This window comes from Rattus norvegicus, chromosome 7 (genome assembly GCF_036323735.1).
Source record: "Rattus norvegicus strain BN/NHsdMcwi chromosome 7, GRCr8, whole genome shotgun sequence".
NCBI lineage: Eukaryota > Metazoa > Chordata > Mammalia > Rodentia > Muridae > Rattus > Rattus norvegicus.
This window is the reverse complement of record NC_086025.1, coordinates 13238697-13258235: the sequence shown is the minus strand read 5'-3', so window position 1 is coordinate 13258235 and position 19539 is coordinate 13238697. Positions and strand designations below refer to the sequence as shown.

The 19539-nt window shown below is 38.7% G+C and overlaps 1 protein-coding gene across 1 annotated transcript; it reads left to right on the top strand.

The window, feature by feature from the left end:
• Nucleotides 1-15163: 15163 nt before the first annotated feature.
• On the top strand, nucleotides 15164-16114 carry Or10h28 (olfactory receptor family 10 subfamily H member 28). Its single transcript, XM_003750291.5, has one exon. It carries the CDS (start codon nucleotides 15164-15166, stop codon nucleotides 16112-16114), a length of 951 nt encoding a protein of 316 aa, XP_003750339.3.
• The last annotated feature ends 3425 nt before the right edge of the window (nucleotides 16115-19539 follow it).

Here is a 19539-nt window from a genome sequence, read left to right as displayed (position 1 = left end):
CTTTCCTCCGTGCAAAAATTATTAAAACATTTTTATTGTTTTAAACAATTTTAATTAATAATTTAATTATTAATAAAAACATTTTTATTGAAAAATGTTTTCATACACATACACATACACATATTCTGATCATTTTATCAAGTCATCTTTTGGTTTTTAATGTAAGTTGGATAACAAGGAAATACTACTTTTATATTTATGTTGAAATGAATCCTCAACAAATTAAGGATATTCAACTCTTCCAAGTTCTACAACGTCTGATTCAATTGTGTTCACTATAGCACAAATACTTGTCAAAAAGCCTAAAATTAGGAGTGTTGCACAACCTTATGTGATTCTATTGTGCCCTTCAGACCTTCTGATGAATAGTCACTCCTTTTAGGTTTGCAAATTCTTGAAGAACAAAGGTCAACACCCTATTTTTCTTTGGGAGTGTGTCTTTCTAAGTAGTCAAGCTGACTTCAAACATGGCAGCCTCCTGGCACTGCTTCTGAAATATTATAACATTTCATGAGTCAAGACACTGATCGCCAACAATTCTCTTGGCTAATCATAAAAAAGCAGTAATACTTTTCTCATTTTTGACAGAACTCAAGTGACTGAGAGAGATTGTAAATATGGATATAGTCATCAGTGTGTAGAAGCTAGTAACATTCTAGAACACATTGTTATTGAAGGCATATCTCCTACAATAGCAGTACATGAAAACAGTTTGTATAATAGAAACACCATTGGCTATTTATCCTCAGATGTGCACTTCAAAGTTAAAAATTAAGTGAAAGCAAATGGGTATCACAGAGATGTGGGAAAGGATTGGTAATCTTTCACTCATTCTGTCTTTTTTGCATCCTCTCCTATAACATGTTGCTTTATCCTCAATGACTCCGACATGACCTATTTCTTGGTAAACACCTGTGGCCAAATTCACCCAAGAGAAGTCTACCCATGGGATCTTACTTTCTTGAATGAAATCACTGTGACTGTCTGGAGAAGAAAATATGCAAATATACTCTGTGGGATTTATTTTGTGAGCTTGTAAATGTTATAGCTCTGAGGGAAAAGGTTCCCCAATTGGGAGTGTTGAAGCTCTGAAGAGAAAGTTATCCTGATAGTCAGGAGTCAAGGAAGAGCACAAAGTCACACTGCACAACAAACCTTACTGGGACTTACGGGGATAGACACAAAAGGGTGGCTGCTGCCCACGTTCAGGGTTGTGAGAAGCAGCATGAATCTGAACAAGAGACAGGGTTGCTTGAGGAGTTTTCCAGGGTGGAGATTTCCAGGGTAAAGACTGGTAGGACTTAAAGCCCTGACCTTGGAAGCAACTTGGTGATTTAGGGTGGGGGCAGCAGGGGGTGGAGTTTGGAGTTCAAGTATTGGTGGTATTTTGGGCTCAGGGAATGATTGCTTTTCAAACTCAGGATTGTTGGGGTCTGGTGTGTTTTCAAACCTGAAGAGCTCAGACTTTTTACCCTACAAAGCCCAAAGTAAGAAAATTCTCCAGAATTCTCCAAGGAAGTGTAGGGACTCATTAGAAAGCTCTCCTCTGTAGTGAGCCATAGTGGATTTGGGCCTGGCCATTTTGTGACTGTTTAGCTCAAGGTGGCTACGTGACTCTGGGCTGCATGGCCACAGAGGTTCAACCTTGAAATGACTGCCATACAGACATGAGATTGTTGAACTAAAGCCTCTCCCAGGAAGACCCTGGGAGCAATGACAGGATGTTTCAGCCTGAGCAAAACACCGGATGTCCCTGAGCAGATTCCTGAGAAGGGTTCGACCTTTTCAAAGAACATGTCCCCGGAAGGCTGTTGCCTCTTTGTCATAGGAGGATATCCTGCAGTGTAGTGATTCACCTTATATCCTTGGGCACTTCCCAAACTCCCCCACCCTAAGCTTCAGTTCCCGCTTCTATTCCTGCCTCAGAGCTTTAAATGCTGTACATTTCTCTCAATAAATGAGACCTTGACAACAGAACTTTTGTTTGGTCTCCTTCTCTTCACCCCCATTTTGGCCCACGGGTAGAAAGCCTCTTCGGGACCCTGAATAACTGGGTACCCGCTGGCAGGGACACTCCTCCACTTGAGGCCCCAGGGAGTTGGGAGCCCTGGCACTGGGGTGGGGGATGACAAGTGGAGGGAACATCCTCTTGGCGACAGGGGGTTGGTGGAATGGGTTGAGAAACTGTGGGAGGGCGGACCCATGGAGAGGTAATGACAGGACTGTAAAAGAATAAAAGTAATAATAATAAAAATTAACCTCATTCATTAACAACACAGACATGCATGCACACAAACACATGAGTTGTTTATATACCAACAGGCATGTAACACTGTGGATTCCAGCTCCCTCAGACTTACAGCATGGCAGATGCTTGTTAATATGCTGTTCTCTGGGATTCTTACCTCCTGGTTTCTGCATACTTCAACCCTTGTCTGCACCTCTTTTCTGCTTAGCTTGAGAGAATACCATTCACACTGCGATGGGAAGGCAGGGATTACTAGGTTTCTCTCTAGTCATACTTTCTCCCCAGGAGAGTAAACCAATGAATCTGAGAATGCCACCCTGTAATGTAAAACTTCAGCACAGGTAAGAGACTTTTTATATTTATGCCTTTTCAGCATTCAGGATTTACATGTCCTAGGGTGAGCATGGATTCAACCATATTCGTTTCCTTTGTTTTCTACTAGGTATTTCCTTTCTTTCTCTCCCAGATTTCTTCTTTAATTTTAATCTTCTGGTTGATTTTGGTTGACTCCGTTTTACCTCTCAAATAGACACAGAGAATTTCTTCTTAATTTAATTTCCATATTTGATATTCACATTTCATCTCCCTTTCTCTGCTGAGTCTGTTACTCCTCAACATGAATACATTCCATGTTAGCCCTAGAAGGCTGGCAAAGCACTTTGTAGAATTCTCCAAGTTAGGTTTTGCTTCTGTGAGAAAAGGATGATGCCATTGAGAGCAGTGACTTCAGAATCCCTCACCAAGTTCTAACGTAACAAGTGTTGCCTGTGTCACCTTCCTCTGACTTTGGAGCAGGAATGTCAGAATTAGGATTTAGATATCGTCTTGGCTTCATATTTTGATTCCCAGAAAATTTCACCATTTTAAATTGTTTTGTACATATACTTCCAACATGATTGTTTCGTGGATTATTATGGCATACCCGAACATATTAGCTGCAGGGTATCCAGGGAAAGGTGTTACTTGGCCACTTTCAAATATGCAAGATTAAGAGATAGTAGCACACGATCTGCTTCAATTTCCTTGGTTAAACTAAGAAAAAAATCATGTCTTTTCATTAAAAAAAGTGTATTTTGTTCCATGCAAGCATCCACATAGCTACAGGGAATCTGTGTATTAAGGTTGTGAAATGGAATATAGCTTGCACTTAATTCTGAACACAAACATTGAAAATGAAAATACATTATCGAGATCTAGGCTGGGAATCAAGGGATGACAGCTTGCTAAACAAAACACAGAAATGAGGCAGATTCATTGAATGCGACATCACTGCGCTTTTGCTAACACTTTGGTACGGCGCTGAGTTAACAGGTCAAGGATAGTGGAAGATTAAAATACTCAACCATGAAACATCATTAGTCAGGACACCTTGACAGAGAGAAATCATGCCCAGAAAAATGCAAACTTGACTATTAGATGAAATTTTTAATATTGAACTCTTTTTGCCTTGGGAGTTGTGGTAGTTTGAATAAGAACAGCCCTATAGCCTCATATACTTTAATGCTTAGGATTCAGGGAGTGACACTTCTTGAAAAAGATTAGGAGATATGGCCTTGTTGGAAGAAGTGTGTCACTGGGAATGGGCTTTGAGGTTTCAAAAGCCCAAGCCAGCCCAGTGTCTGGCTTGTCCTGCTTCCTGTGGATTGAGATGAGGAAGTCTCAGGTACTTCTCCAGCACCACATCTGCCTGTATGCCACCATGCCTCGCACCATGATGACAATGAAATAAAGCTTGAAAACTATAAGTGAGCCCCAATTAAATATTTTGTTTCATAAGTGTTGAAGACCAGCTCTGACAACATGTTCACTGATCCAAGGAGTGGATGTGGGGTCAGTGATGATATAAAGCAGACACACAATTACACACTCTTGGTGGATGGAACAAGCTCCAACGGGGCAAGTTCAAACAACTTTATAGACATAGAGACAGACAGACATATTTGATAGATGGAACATAGCTCCAACAACTTTATATATATACAAACAGATGAATAGATGGACAGACGGATAGTTGCATGGATGGGTGGGTGGATGGATGGATAGATGGATGGATGGATGGATAGATGGATGGATAGATGGATGAATGGACAAACATATACACAAAACTCCAACCACTTTACATACACATGTTTGGTGGACAGAGCAAAACTTCAACAAGCATGCTCTAACAAGATTTATTTTTTTCTCTCACAACTTATATATCCTAGCAAAATCTTTCAAGCTGTATAGAATAATAAAATCATAGAATTATAGAATAGTATAATCATAAAACATATTATAATCATAAAAGGAAGCAAATACATTTACGAGGTAGAAATTGTTTTCTTACTTTGAAAGATTAAGATGTTTCTCTTATACAACCCATTTTATAAATATATGATTTTATACAAAATGGAGACTATGATGGCACATATATCTCAAGATTACAAAGTTTCAACCATGCTGTTGATTAAATTCTTTCCATAAGTGAGAGCAAGTACATAAACATTTTTAAGAGGGCTTTTTGTCTCTCTAATTGATTTTTTCACATGCTGATTCTGTGTGCCTAAGTATAACCATCACAATTTCTCTGTCTACAGAAGATCAGTTGTGGGGCTAACATATCTCATTGCACTGATTTTTGTTTTCACGTTTGTTTATTTTTTATTAAAAATATTTTTCATACAATAAGTTTTGATCATTTCCCCACTCTTCAATTCTTTCCAGATCCTCCCTCCTAATTCAACTTTATGTTCTTGAAGGACCCTAGGAGCTTTTGCCAGCCTTACACCCTCCACCTTAGATCAAGACTAGGCCAAGTACCAGCTTCCCGACTCAGGTCTAGGCTAGGCCGAGTTCCATTCTTCACTTACAGTTCTCAGGAGGAGCAGGAACATTTTTGAAAAACCACAGAATGTACTGACTGAGAGTCACCTGTCCCTCTGGTCCCAGATAGAGTTTGAATGCATGTCATGTGCTTGCTAGTCAATAGGTTCAAAGGTCAATGAGGGGAAACCCTGATGTGCTGGAAAAATAAACCTCTTGCATTTGCCTCAAACTCTGTTCTCTTGTCTCACTTGGGGGGTCCCCCAGCACTTAGGACTCACTTTGAGCCTTACATTCTCTCTCTCTCTCTCTGTCTCTCTCTGTCTCTCTCTGTCTCTCTCTGTCTCTGTCTCTCTCTCTCTCTCTTTCTCTCTGTCTCTCTCTCTTTCTCTCTGTCTCTCTCTCTTTCTCTCTCTCTCTTGCTATCTATCTATCTATCTATCTCTCGCTATCTATTTATCTCTCTATCTCTCTCTCTCAAAAAAAACCACACACAAAACAAATGAAAATCAAAAGAAACAAAAGAATAATAAGACCCCCCAAAATGCCAAATAAGCCAAACTAAAACAAAGTGCACATGAAAATATCATTAACTTAATTTTGCATTGGGTATCTGCTACTGAGAATTATAGGACCTGCCCTTAAATGTGATTGAAATACCCAGTGAGACTCCTGGAGAAAACTGATTCCTCTTTGCCAGTGGGTATCAGTTACAGGAAGCTTCTTGGTTGAGGTAGGACCCTGTGTTTACTTCTTCTTAGTGCTAGGACCCAATCTGCTTTGAACAGTGCAAGTCTTGTGTGTGGTACCATAATCTGTGCTGTATGAACATTAGATTTGTTGTGTCTGGAAGACACTGTTTCCTTGGAATGATCTTCTGTCTCTTATACTCTTCCTGACTCATCTTCTGCATGGACATCTGAGCCTTGAAAGGAGTGGTTTGATGAAAACATCTAACTGAACACTGAATGTTGCAAAGTCTATCACTCTCTGCATATTGCCTAGTTGTGGGTGTTTGTGTAAATTCCTGTCTATTGCAAGAAGAAATTTGTCTGATGTAGGCTGACTGAGGCACTCACTATAGTGGTCACTAGAAGTCATCTTGGTTGCTCTGTTCCTTTAGCAGCCTTTCAACTCAAAACAAAAACCCATGTCCAGACAGATTCACAGAAGACTCTAACCACACTTTCAAAAAAATATACAATCAATACTTCTTAAATTATGTGTGGAAAGCTTTGGAGACTGCTTCTAGGAATTTGGCAGGAATTTGACATTGGGCTGGGAGAAGGAAGTAGACTTGAGATGAATACAGCTGTGGAATGTGTTCTTTGTATCTTGATGGGTCTTGTTAAAACCCAGAATACAGTAATTATGGCACCTTTGTGCTTTCTCTGTTCCTTAACTACTCTATTTATGCCTTGTTTCTTGATTACTTTGTTTATTTATGCCTTAAGACTAACCACATTCTTTGTAACTTGAATGATATAAAAGCAGACTAGAAAAAAACAAAACAAAACAAAAAACAAACCTGCTTCAGCTTCAGACTGGCTGGGGTTGTGTGATAGTGTTGTCTAATTCTTTTCAATCCTTACTTCTTCCCCAGAGACTCTGTTGACTGACAGAGCTGGCTTGGTCAATTATGTTTTTAAAATATAGAAACAAAAGAAACATTCAAACTAGTCTAATATAAAAACACGATGAAGACAAAAAAAGATTAAATTTCAGGCCAATACCCTCACTGAACACACAGTAAAATATCTCCAACAAGTTATTTACAGACTCAGTGTATGCATATGTCAAAAGATTATCCACCATGATGAAGCTGAGTTTATGCCCAAGATGCAAGGATGAGTCAATATATACAAGTTAATAAATGAAATAAATCCTATAAATGAACTTAAAGTAAAAAAAATGTCATGATCACCTTAATGGATGTAGATGCCTTCATGATAAAAAAAAAATTCTAGCTGGAAAAGACATTGAAAAAAATCTCAACACACTGAGATCTGTATACAACAATTGCACAGCCAACATCATCCAAAATAAGGAAAACACAGAAACAGATCCATTAGAATCAGGAACCTGGCAGGGTTGCTCGCTGTACCGCCTCTTTTCCAGTACAGTGCTCACAGCACTTCCTGTGCAGTGTTTACAGCACTTCCTGGAGCAATAAGGCAAGAATGGAAAATTAAAGGGACACAAAAGGGAAAAGAAGCAAACTATTCCTATCCCTACGTGCAGATGGTGCTATAAAAGATCCTGAAAAATTCATGAGAAAGCTTCTAGAACTGATAAACAAATTTCATTAATGTACCAGACACCAACTTACAAAAAGCCATATATATACAATGAGCATGCTGAAAAGGAGATCGCAAATGCACTCTCATTCATAATCACCTTAAAAAGGCCTAGGACTAAACCTAATGAGGGACATGAACGTCCACCTCTACAATAAAAATTTTAATATCTCAAGAAAAAAATTGAGAAAGACACTAGGAAGTAGAAAGATCTGCTCTCATGGATTATCACTACTGATATTGTGAAAATGATCATTCTTCCAAACACTATTCACAGATTCAATTCAATCCCAATCAAAATACCCATAATACTTTTACAGAAATAGAAAAAAATCTTAAAATGTATATGGAACTAGTCACAAACAACCCCCAAATAAACAAAACTATCCTGAGGGGTGGAAGTGAAGCATTCCAGATTTCAAGATGAACTACAGAACTATAGCACTGAAAAAACACATTAATGACTGGCACGAAAAAAGGGAAATGTACACCAATGAAGGAAAACAGAAGACACACACCATCGTAGGTTGACAATGAAACACAAAAACAAAAGCTATACACTGGTGGAAACATAGCATCTTCAAGAAATGGTACTGGGAAAATTGGATGTTTACATGTAGAAGAATGAAATTAGACCTGTGTCTATCACACTGCAGGAAAATTACCTCCAAATGAATAAATGACCTCAATCTGAAACCTGAAATGTTAAAAGTGGTAGAAGAAAATATAAGCAGTACTCTACTGGATAGAGGTGTAGGAAAGTGTTTTCTAAACAGGACTCCATTTCACTAGGGATTAAAACCAACAATCGACAAGTAGGAACTCATAAAACTAAAACACTTCTGTACACATAAGGAAACAATCAAGTGAAGAGAAATGCCACATAATGGTAGAGACTCTTTGCCAGCTACATATTTGACAGAGGATTAATATCCACAATACATGAGGGTTTAGGAAACGGGTCAAGAAAACAAAGGACGCATTTTAAAAATGGTCTTTGGAGATTTGAACAGGCAGTTCTTAAAATGAGAAATAAAGATGAAACATGTAAATAAACCCATCATCCTTGACAATTAAGGATTGTAATTCTTTTAAAGTGGAGATTTTATCTTACTCCAGGAAGAATGGCTAAGGTCAGCAAAACAACTGACAACAAATGCTGGAGAGGACTGGGAGAAGGAAAAGTTGCATTAACTGTTGGTGGGATTGCAAACCGGTGCAGACACCACAGATACAAATGTGCAGAATGCTCAAAAAGTTAAGAATGAATCTACCATTTGACCCAACCATACTACTCCTCAGCATATGCCCAAATGACTTGACATGCTATTCCATAGCTACGTGCTCAGCTGTGTTTACTGCTGCTATACTCACAGCGCCTTGGAAATTGACACAACCTAAATGACTTTCAGCTAATAAACAGGCAATAAAATGTGGTAGAGAAAATAATGGGCTATTATTCAACTGTAAAGAAAAATAAAACAATGAACTTTGCAGTTAAATGAATAGCTCCAGAAAATATTACATTGCAGAGATAAAGCAGATCCAGAAAGACAAATGTAGCATTTTCTCTCTCAGCTGTGGTTCCTATGTCAAATCTTCTCATGTGAGTATATAACCTGAAGTAACCACAGAAACCAAGACTATAAAAACTGACCAAGGGGATGGAGATGAGTGCTTCAAGTAGGAAGAGCAGGATACAAGTGAAGTGAAGTGGGAAGTGGGAAAATGGGGGACGTTTACTGAGGAGAGGGAGTGAGGTCAATACAAAAGAAGAGAAGGAAAGATAAATAATGCTATGGATGATTGAAAGGGCTATAGGAAATCATTGTCTATTTACTTAGAATTATAAAACACATATAAGTAAACACCCTATATACCTAAGGCTGGAGAAGAACTCCTGAAGAGAGGTGGAAAGACTATAACAGAAATTCAGGAAGTTTGCTGTAAGTTTGTATCAACTACAGAAGACAAAGAAGCTATGCCTATGATACGTCAACAATATGGCTACCTAAATAAGACTTGAACAATGTCAGTGCCCACAGGAAAGCTAACATGGAAAGGGGAAATCTCAAGGATCCGCTCCTAGACAAAGGACAACAGGCAACCTAACACTTGTGCGAGAGAATACCAAGTGGTTATTCTTGAAATCACATACATACAAGCAGCACTAATGAACTCAGGAAGTTTTATTTATATATTTATGCATTATATTTGCAACAATAATTACAGGACATAAATTTGAGAGGAACCAAGATGGAGATATGATAGTATTTGTAGGAGGGAATAGGGGGATCATGTAATTATATTTAAATTCTTAAAATGCAAAAAATAAACAATAAATAAATCATAATCATTAATTAAGAAGATGGGTGATATGATATATTGTGACTAAGATCACGTTCACAGGACTGTTTAATATATTGGTAAATCCTTGTGGTCTTAAAAAATTAAATATTGTTACTCTTACTGTGCTAAATTTATAAATTAAAATTTATTGAAATATAGTATACAAGGTGTTTCAAACATTTGCTCTGGTTTGTAGAAGATAGTCAACCAATGTGGACAGTCTTCCATTTATTTTAGTTTTTTTATTATATCCTTAAGGCTCATCACTTGTGTTAGATTGACTTTCATCACTAGAAAAATGGAGTGAAAGTGACCAATGAGAGATTGGGCTGTTTGGTGTGACCAAAAAATGCTGAAGGAATATAATGTCCAGGAAAAGGCATGCTTCTACACAGTGCTTCAAACTGCCTTGATATTTGGAAGCCTTTAAACTGCCTTTACCACAGAATACAGTTGTAGCTTTCCACTCTCGTCACCCCCCTCCCCACTGCCCCTGTCCCCCAGCTCCTGTCTTCCCTGTGACACTATCTTGACCAGAAAGAACTGAAGTCATCTGTCTCAAAAGATTATCTCTCTAAAGATTAGGCATGCTTCATTCTTGGCAGATGCTGAACATTCTCTGAGGAGAGAGAGGTGGCAGGGAATTTTTGTTATGTGTTGGAAGGAGTCAAGACTTCTGGTCCCTGAAGGCCTGTTGAGGTCCTTTTATATTCCCAGATGCTGAATGAAAGTGTTTTGGCTGGATTCTGATGAGTCCTGTGGGAATGGCTTGTAGGAAAGCATAACATGGAGAAGGGACAGAGAATCACTTCAAAATACTCTATGTGCTTGCCACTAAATCTTCCTGTGGAGTTCACATTACCATTCCAGGCAAGAGAAGCTCCTTTGCTGTCAAACCTCACAGAGCACTCGCCCAGGTAACAAGGATCCAGGTGACCGGATAAAAAGGCTCAACAGTATTAATTTCTGTAGACTGGCCTAGCCTGGTATTGGTGTGTAGGACTAGACAGAAGGGAGTCTTACTGCTCCAAGGCTGCCTGGAGTGTTTGCCCAGAGTGCCTTATCATCCAATCTCTTGGGTGCTCACTTCAAGGCTAAAGGCCTTCAGTAAGTGGTGATACTGCTCTAGTGAATATGTCTGGAAAGAGAGACAGAGACAGAAAGGAAGATAGAGATTTACTGGCATATTGTGGGTGGAAGTCAAGAATGTTGTCATACCTCATACAATGCACAAGACATCTTCCACATAAGAAAGTACCATCCTCAAATACTCCCAGTGATGTTGAGAAATCCTGCTGCATGTATCTGGCTGCCACAGTTGTGCCTTGCTACAGCATTGGGCCACACAGAATAGTTCCAAACTCATGATTCCAGCATCCCCAAACACAGTGATGTTCCAGAGTTTACCATGGTTTTGCTTTATTCCTTCATTACACTGTTGTGTGTATTTCTAAGTCCTAGCAGTGATTCCCTGTCTACTTCCTTTCCATCTTGCCCGCCTTCTCTACACTTATGAACAAGCAGGCACTAAAGCAAGCCCCCTTACTGAAATGAATACCACAGAAAACATGCTGCTGTACGCTCACCCACAGGCCGGTTTGAAAACTATTACAGACACCTGGGAGATGTTTACTGGATGACGTATCATATCATGACCCTGTGTAAATTTTTAAATTTTATTTTGCTTTCCACTGATTTCTCGTGTGTGTGTGCATATGCATGTGTGTGTGTGTGTGTGTGTGTGTGTGCGCGCGCGCACACACACACACACACGTGCTAGGGTTGGGGACCACAAGGCATGCCATGGAGGTGTATCTGGAGGTCAAAGGACTCTCACTCTACCAGTGGTTCTCAGAGATCAAACTCCAGTTATTAGGCTTGGCTGTAAGTGCCTTTACCTTTCAGCAATCATATGCTTAATATAAATATAAATTTCCTCTTTTTACACTCCCAGCAGCATTTCTGAGGATTTTCCATACCTCTAAGCCCAGCCAACATGGGACACTTTCTGCTTTATGGAATTTTGCTCCAGACAGTTAATTCAGTGCCTGACTTCATTTGCTTTTGTTCTTAATTCCTACCAATATTCCCTTTCTTCTGGTGCCATTTAAGCCCATTCTATTTATATTCCTGCTCAGTTTTGCATCAAAAATTTTTTTAATTTTTTCCATATATGTTTATCTTGTCAATTTTAGACAATGTAATTAATTTCCATTAATTTTTCCACTATTTTCCATCTATTTGCTGACATACCTGAGCTATCTTGTCAACCAGAGCCCTATAATGTGATGATTGTCTGATGTTGGAATTTCACATATTTTAGTCTTTCACAGCCTAAGACAGCAAACTCATTCTCCTAAACTTTGTACTTAATACCTTAATAGTTACTTTTCATACCTTTAATCTCTCTGGATTCCAATTTATCATGGGATTGGACGCAAATGAGATTCGCACAGCTTCATTGAAGGCATTTTCCTAATACAAATGACTAAACAATCTACATCTTTCTCTTCATATGGAATGCCAAGTTTTGTTTTAAAATCTTATGTTTAGTTTTGAATAATTTAATATTTTTAAATCTTCTAACGAGTTTAAATCGCCTTCATGGTGTTTCAACATTGCACTTTAAAAATTGATGATGGCACAGTGTGGGAAAGGACTCAGGAACTCCTATCCCTCGTTGAAGAGCACGTGAGAGCTGATGGCTGCTGGAAAGGGAGACTCAGTTTTCTTTAAGGGTGTCAGGTCTATCCATGATCAACATCACTTAGTGATCAGTATATGGGAACACAATCTGAAATCGGTAGATTATGTTGAAAACATAAGGACATCATGAAGTTGCGAGGAAGAGAGGTGGGGAGTGATTCTACAGTGAGTTAGGGGAAGAGATGGGAGTAGGACATTATCAAAATATATTATGATTACATGTGTGCATGTATGCATAAAATTGTCAAAGAATACAAATATTATATTTTAAAACTTATTATGTAAAATATATTGTATAAGAAAATATATTTTCAATACAAGAAAATAAATTATTTTGACTATATAATTGTCCCTGAAACTGGCTCTGTTTCTGTTTCAGATAATTTGTTTAGTATCAGTCTTTTTTTTCCTGGAGCAATTTAGTAAGATTTTTTAAAGATCATATTTTATATCTGAATCACTGAGATTTCAAATAAAATTTCACTGTGGAGGTGATTTGCAGAGCTGATATCAAATAAGATCATTCACTTATAACTGTAAACTTTGGATATTTAAATTACCTTTTATACTTTTATTAACACAACATTTTCTTCTTTGTAAGTATTACAGTATTTTGGTAAACCAATGTATATTGTATAGACAATGTTTTAAAATATCATGAACATCTACTGGATATCTTTAAACCATATCATTGTCTTCATGGGTTCTTTCGAATGACACATAGGAGGTCATTTTTCAATTAATTAATATATTTCTACAGACAGAATAAAAAACAGAAGTATATGTATGTGTGACATTTAACCCAGACATATTATATAATTATGAAAATATTAAATAATTTAAAACATTCTCCATTTAAACTTCTAATATCTTCTTTAAAAGATATTATTTTTATTTTTTATGAGTACACTGTAGCTGTCATCAAACACACCAGAAGAGGGCATCAGATCTCATTACAGATGGTTGTGAGCCACCATGTGGTTGCTGGGAATTGAACTCAGGACCTCTGGAAGAGCAGTCAGTGCTCTTAACCACTGAGCCATCTCTCCAGCCCCTAATATGATTTTTTTTTAAAAAAAGAGCTGTTGTTAAACCAACTGAGAAGGCTCTTAGGATCTTCAATTTTTATTGAATGTTAAAACAAAAAGCAAAATCTGAGAACTGGTGTTCTTTTGTGGGTTTGTTTGTTTATTTGTTTGTTTGTTTGTTTGTTTGACACAGGATTTCTCTGTGTAGCCCTGGCTGTCCTGGAACTCACTCTGTAAACAAGGCTGGTCTTAAACTCACAGAGATCCAATTATACGTACATGCACACACACACACACACACACACACACACACACACACACACACAATTATTTTGCTAAGGGACATTGTTTACTTTTATCTAAATGATATAGTTGAAGGGAGATTCTTGATGTAAGGAGTGCTGTTTCTTTCCGATCAATCTCTTTTGTAGCACCTGTTGCCTTTGATTGTACTAACTGGTTATATTGATTATCTTACCATTCCTAAATTTGTCTCTTCCCTCATAATCCACATCTAGCTTACTTATTTACATGGAAAAGGATAGCCATGACAGTGAGTATCTCAACCCTAAAATAATTCATTTCTTCATACACTCTCATATAAGTTAATTTTATGTTGTGTGTGCTCAATGGAGATTTTGTGTTTTGGAGTCACGATACAAAATTAACTTTTGTTTTATTTTGTATCTTAAAGCAAAGTGAATGTAGATTTATGAACAAATGTGAGAAAGAATTCCTGAGAGTAGCAGGAACTTCAAGAGAAGAATACCCTGCTACATTTTTTTAAAATGTGTTTGCATCAGGATTAAAATAATGATATTGTGTTTCTATTTAATTGATTGAAGTGATGAACCCCAAGACAGGGTTCCTGACACTGAATCATCCTTGTCATTTAAGAGTCAAACCAATACCACTTGACCACAAAAACCTTAAGTATGCCCTGTTTATTAACTAGAGCATATACTTTTATTTTTCCATACCCATTCTTATTTAGAGTTACTTCATTATTTTAAGTGTGTGTGTGTGTGTGTGTGTGTGTGTGCACGCGTGTGTGTGAGCATGTGCCTGTGCCTGTGTGTGTGTGTGCGCGCGCGCGCGTGCGTGCGTGCAGGGACCCACCATAGCCAGAGAAATTGTCAGACCCCTGGAGTTCCGTGCAGTTGTGACTGCCCAATGTAGGTGCTGAGAATTCAACTCTGGTTCTCTGCAAAAGCAGTATGTGATCTCTCTCTCCAGCCCATCTCTCCAGCTCCAACCCATAAACATACTTTTTTGTTTGTTGGTAGGTTGGTCGGTTTGGTTGGTTTGGTTTGGTTTTTTGAGACAGGGTTCCCCTATGTAGCCCTGGCTGTTCTGGAACTCACTTTATAGAATGAGCTGTCCTCTAATTCAGAGGTGCACTTGCCTCTGTCTCCCAAGTGTTGGGATTCAAGGAATGCACCACAACAACTGACAGCCCATAAGCATTCTTACATGGATTTAGGAGATTGAATTAACATGATGAAATCATCTAGGAAGCATTATCTTTTCTATACTTTAGAATAATACTAAGTGACTGGTTTTTCAAAAATTACTAGGACTCATTTGTAAACTCACTGGGGTCACAATCTTAGGGAAAATGAGAAATGTCCACTGAGTTTGTCAAACACAAAGCCTTTAAGATTGCTGCTGCTCTGTTCCGGAGCTGTGTTTTCATTGATGTATTTCTGATCTCATCAGCCTCAGAAACCATGCCTGGTCAGAACTACAGCACCATCTCAGAATTTATCCTCTTTGGCTTCTCAGCCTTCCCACACCAGATGCTCCCTGCTCTCTTCCTGCTGTACTTGCTGATGTATTTGTTCACACTCCTGGGGAACCTGTTCATCATGGCTGCTATCTGGACAGAACACAGACTCCACACACCCATGTACCTCTTCCTGTGTGCCCTCTCCATCTCAGAAATTCTCTTCACTGTCGTCATCACGCCACGCATGCTGTCTGACTTGCTGTCCACCCATCGATCCATCACATTTATAGCTTGTGCTAACCAATTGTTTTTCTCCTTCACATTTGGCTACACTCACTCCTTCCTGCTCGTGGTCATGGGTTATGACCGCTATGTAGCCATCTGCCGCCCCCTGCATTACCATGTGCTCATGAGCATCCAAGGCTGTGCTCGTCTTGTGGCCTGGTCTTGGGCTGGTGGCTCACTCATTGGGATGACATTGACAATAGTAATTTTCCACCTTACCTTCTGTGACTCTAATGTGATCCATCACTTTCTCTGTCATGTGTTTTCCCTCTTAAAGTTGGCCTGTGGGGAAGGGACAGCCTTTGTTACTATTGCAGTGATCCTCGTGTGTGTCACACCCCTCATAGGATGCCTGGTCTTCATTGTCCTCTCTTATATATTTATTGTGGCTGCCATCTTGAGAATCCCCTCTACTGAGGGCCGGCACAAGACATTCTCCACATGTGCATCCCATCTCACTGTGGTGATTGTGCACTATGGCTTTGCCTCCCTTATTTACCTCAAGTCCAGGGGACTCCACTCACTCTACACTGATACGCTCATGTCCACCACCTATACGGTCTTCACCCCCTTCCTTAGTCCAATTATCTTCAGCCTCAGGAATAAGGAGCTGAAAAATGCTATAAATAAAAGCTTCTACAGGAATATCTGCCAAAAAAGTTTCTAAGCGTCAATTCTCTTGTTCTGAAATAAGATAGAAGGGTGAGATTTTCCTAGAAATCTTTTTTTTTCCTAGAAATCTTTAAACGATGAACTCATGTAAGTCTGTGTTTGATCCATGCTAGTGATTTTTTCCCACATTTCTTCCTTAATCTCAGGAAGCTGTGTTCCTCTGTTTGTGATCTTGTGTGATTGTATCCTTCCAAGTACCTTCATTGTAATCATGTCATGCATGCATGGTATTTGTTATATTTTATGAGCACTTAAAATTTCCATTTTTAGGTATATTGTACACTTCTACTTAGTTCCTTAATTTTTAGCAGATATTCTTGAAGTACAATATATGTACCCCCCTATCTGTGTCAGTTGCCCCTGCTCATAGGCCCTGAGTTCTTAATTCTTCGATTACAAGTAAAGGTTTATATTTTATATTGTGCTTCAGATAAACCAATTGACAATATCTGAAGAAAAGCAGTTCTTGTGGGGGAACTTGTATCTGATTCTTAAGGCAGTGGTGTATAAATTTAGGAGGACAAGGAACTATGACATACATATATTTGGTCATGTACATGATTCAGATTAAATGAACGAATGCAAATATAAACTATGGCTACCTCACCACTAACATAGAAAAAACAGTGTTTAAAGCTACCATGTCAGTTCTTCATGCTCTTGTGATAGAAATATAATAAAGTAGGTGGCTTATAAACAGCATTTCATTTTCACAGTTCAGGAGGTTAGGAAATGCAAGGCTGTGAAGACAGCGGATTAAATATGCAGTGAAAGATACCGTCGTGGTTTATATTCAGTGACCTTTACTTGTGTCTTCACTTTAAAAAATGGGTAAATAGTCTGATTTTAGTTAAAAATTGTGTATGTGCATGATGTGTGGAGGGGTCTATGTGTCATAGCATCCTTGTGGAGGTCAGATACTAACTGTTTGGAGCCAGCTTTTCCTTCCACCTTGGCATGGGATTCAGGGAACTGATTAAAATCATAAGGCTTGTTCAGCAGGCCCCTTTACCTGCTTCTCTTAATTACCAGGTTAGTTTTCTTAATTAATTAATTAATTAGTTAATTAATTTTATTGTTTAATTTTTCTTTAACCTTTTCATAACAATGTAAAATGTGGTTCAATTACTCACAACTCAAACCTATATAAATTCCACCTCCTCTCTAAAAATCCTTTCCCCACATTTATGTCTTTATGACTCATTAGTTTTAATCAAGGTCATCTGTGTTACCACAGGTTTGGAAATATTAACTGGAGCTTGGTGGGTTACTAGTGAGTACACAACCGAAAATAAAAGGTGATTCCTCCCCTCCAAGAATCATTCTGTACCTGATAATTCATCAGGAAGGAATAGGGTCCTATGAGCTCCTCCCCAATTCATAATGGACTGCTCACCAATCCAAACTTGGGCAAGCCTAGTGTTTCTGTAGTGGCTGTGTCATGCCATTGATATTTTGCAGGTAATATTCACAAGATATGAGTATTAGAGAGTTTATATGTTGGACAAGATCGGACCATTATAATTTTTTTCAGATTTATCAGTCAAATCCACATTCAGGAGGCTGAGACAGAAGACTGTGCATTTAAACCCATTGTCTGGATTGCTGTAGCAGTGAATTAGACAACCACTTTGGCTCCCAGCAGGTCTGTACCTGCCCAGGAACTCTTTTCTCTGGATTCTCAAATAAAACATACACACACACACACACACACACACACACACACACACACACACTGATTTTGATATGCCTTGATAGCTCATTGCCTGAGCACCTTTAAAACTTCCCATGGCTAGTATACATTTCCCTCCATTACTCCTGGCTTAATGCTTTCTAGTTCTATGTTTTCTCTTGGCTACCCTGATACCTTCTGGGCACTTCATCCCCTTGGGCCACTTTTCCTATCCACCTACATTTTGGATGGTTTTTCTTCTGCAGCTCTAAATGGCAATTCGCCCTCTCCTTGCTCCCCCTCCAACCCTAACCTAGACGCCCCCCCCCCTATTTCTAACTGCCCAGCCATTGGCTATAATTCTTTATTAACTACCAAAGCCAACTAGGGGTGGGGATCCTCATTGTTTGGACATGCAGATTCCTGATTTGGGGAGCTGAATTAAGGCAAAGAATTAGAACCAATTCCTAACAGATTACATAATGAGACATTTTCTTAGAAAAGTAAGAATAAAAAGAAATACCTTGATTTCTTCCCAAAGACTGTATGCATTAAAATACCACATTAAGGCTGGTAAGGTGGCTCAGTAGATAAAAGTGCTTGCCACCAAACCCAATATCCTGAGTTTTGTCCCTAGTAACACATGTGGTAAAAACAAAGGTTCTATAGCACACATGCTCATACACATACACAAAAAATGTAAGAAAAAAATCTAAAAATGATAAGATATCACACTGTGAGCCATAAAAAATGGACAATTACAATGTAGCAAACAAAATTCATGAAAAAATTATATAAAAGAGAAATCACAAAACATCCAATGGGCAGTTTCTTCCCCAACCACACATGAAACTTGTACATTGTCAAGAACTTGCTAAGAGGCTAGAGAGATGGTTCAATGGTTAAGAAAATTTGCTGGTTTTGTAGAGGACCCAGGATGGATTGCAGCACTCACACTGGTCTCAAACTACTTATTACTACAGCTTCAGAATATCTGATGGCATCTGCTAACTTCACACATTTGATATATACTCACACAGACCCACTAGCAAACACTAACAAACACACACACACACACACACACACACACACACACACACACACACACATACACACACACACACACAGAGAGAGAGAGAGAGAGAGAGAGAGAGAGAGAGAGAGAGAGATAATTAATACAAATGAATCTAAAAGAAACTCCATAAAGGCAGAGATAGGAATGATGTTGTCACCAAAATATATATCTAGACATCGTACTCAATTTTCTAGAAATGTTTAGGTGGCGAGAAGCCTAGTCCAACCTGGATACCCATTATTGATGGAATGGGATAAGGAAATGCTGATAGGAGAGTTCATTTTCTTTCTTTCTCTGTGTGTGCACATGAGTACCTGAGTGTATGAATGTGATTGTGTGTGTGTGTGCACATGTGTATGTGCACGCACGCTGTAGATGTGTTTGTGTAGGTGAACTAGAGGAGAACTTTCAGCATACTATCTAATTATTTAATAAACCAGGTTCAGTTAAATGCCCTGGCTCAGAAGAATAACTGAGACTGGTGTTATGCCTGTGGCCATTATGCCCCCTCAGTCTTCACGTCTCTGCTCCCTATGATTCTGGGGCTACAAACATGCACAGCTATGTCTATATTTTATGTGGGTGCAGGGTATTTGAACTCATGTCCTCATGATTACACAGTCATGCTCTTATCCACAGAGTCATCTCCCTGGGTTCTTGATGAGGTTTTCTG

Excerpts from the sequence above, each read along its gene's own strand:
- Or10h28 (XM_003750291.5), top strand. The coding sequence starts at position 15,164 with ATGCCTGGTCAGAACTACAGCACCATCTCAGAATTTATCCTCTTTGGC.